We start from the raw sequence: 1,404 nt of genomic DNA, 5'->3' as shown, positions 1-1,404 counted from the left end.
AGCAACTTGCTGGCAAATTAGTTTTAAAATGAATGACTAAATGATGACAAGAACAAATCCTTGAACAGAACAAAAAGAACACATCCATGAAGTGAATGACGCCCACGAAATACAGGCAGCAGGTCACAGCTCACAAACATGAACTAATTGTTGACCGAGAACCAATCAGAAGAAAGAGGAGGTGGTCTTCATGAGACAGGGGCTCAAAGATCTGGAAATGAGAGCAACAGGTCCCCTTTGAATGCACTGTTCTGTCTTTCTTGTTGCATTTCATACTTTTAATTAACTGATGTTACTTTGTAGAAATCTGCTTTCACTTTGACATGGAAAGGTAAATTCTTGTCAAAAAGCCAAATTAAATAGACCATGATTCAGTTTTGCAACAATTCTCAGGGAGTGGATATTTTTCATAGGCACTATATATGCTAGAATGTGAACGATTATTAAATTAATTGCAATAAAAACTCTTTTTTATTTATTTATATAGCTTATTTCTCTCATACAATTAAAACAAAAAAACAAACAAAACAATCCTGACCCAACTGACATCTTTATCTCTCTCTAGCTTGTTTCACTTTCAAGGTTTTTCTCACGTCTCCTGTTTATCTCCTGTTTAAGGATCTTAGCTGGCACGTTGACACTAACAAAGTTAATACATGCTAATTAAAACATTTTAATCAAAGTTTTTTCTTTTCGCTATAATGTGAAAGCAGTCATTTACTCACACACGTCTCCAAAGTCAAGGTCAACACAATAAAAACAAGGCGCTATTCCCACTGTGTGTTCTTCTGAATGTAGGAGACATTTCACTGACGACATTTTCTCAGATGTGGGTCACATTAACTTTTAGAATCAAGAGCTCACAACAGAGAGAGAGATTCCTTTATAGCGTATGAATCAGACTTTAAATCATTTGACAACCGTTCTTTGTTATTTGCTGCACCTGTTCTCTGACACTAATAACTTTTAATGACATGTTCCTCAAACTGATGTCCCGACTGACAGCAGGACAAAGCTGTCGTTTCAGTTCACGTCATTGTGTCGTGTTGAGTGCGTGCTACTGGAGGCACACACGAATAAATGTACTCTTCCCTTTTTACACGTATCTCCATATGTTTCTAAAGAACGTTCTCCCCTTCTGGCGTCTTAGACATGAAGAATCTCCTTCTGATGTGCCGCCCAGCAACACTGGATCTTGGTGACTGACAGTCAGCACTATGTGAAAGCTTCACTGTTCTGTGCAATTAATGTTAACCTGAGGAGGACCAGTCATGAAAGGTGCGTACACTGGAAAGTGATTTAAGGTCTATATGTGAGTATGCCTTTTTTTTTCTCTAGGTTGCCAAGTAGAGTATTACCTCTTATGAACATCCATTTCTATACACCGCTTAATCCTCATTAGGG

At 37.8% G+C, this 1,404-nt stretch overlaps 1 protein-coding gene across 1 annotated transcript in view; it reads left to right on the top strand.

The window, feature by feature from the left end:
* The window catches only part of LOC103367090 (probable G-protein coupled receptor 116), a 51,471-nt gene that overhangs the window by 4,037 nt on the left and 46,030 nt on the right, over window positions 1-1,404 (top strand). The window contains exon 2 of the mRNA XM_008295008.1: window positions 1,151-1,278. Within this exon, the coding sequence (XP_008293230.1) occupies window positions 1,272-1,278 (7 nt within the window). The 5' untranslated portion in view covers window positions 1,151-1,271. The remainder of the gene's footprint in view (window positions 1-1,150; window positions 1,279-1,404) is intronic.

The sequence above is a fragment of the Stegastes partitus genome, unplaced genomic scaffold (genome assembly GCF_000690725.1).
Source record: "Stegastes partitus isolate 25-593 unplaced genomic scaffold, Stegastes_partitus-1.0.2 Scaffold1014, whole genome shotgun sequence".
NCBI lineage: Eukaryota > Metazoa > Chordata > Actinopteri > Pomacentridae > Stegastes > Stegastes partitus.
Note: the sequence above shows the minus strand (reverse complement) of the source record. Positions and strands in the feature narration are given on the sequence as shown.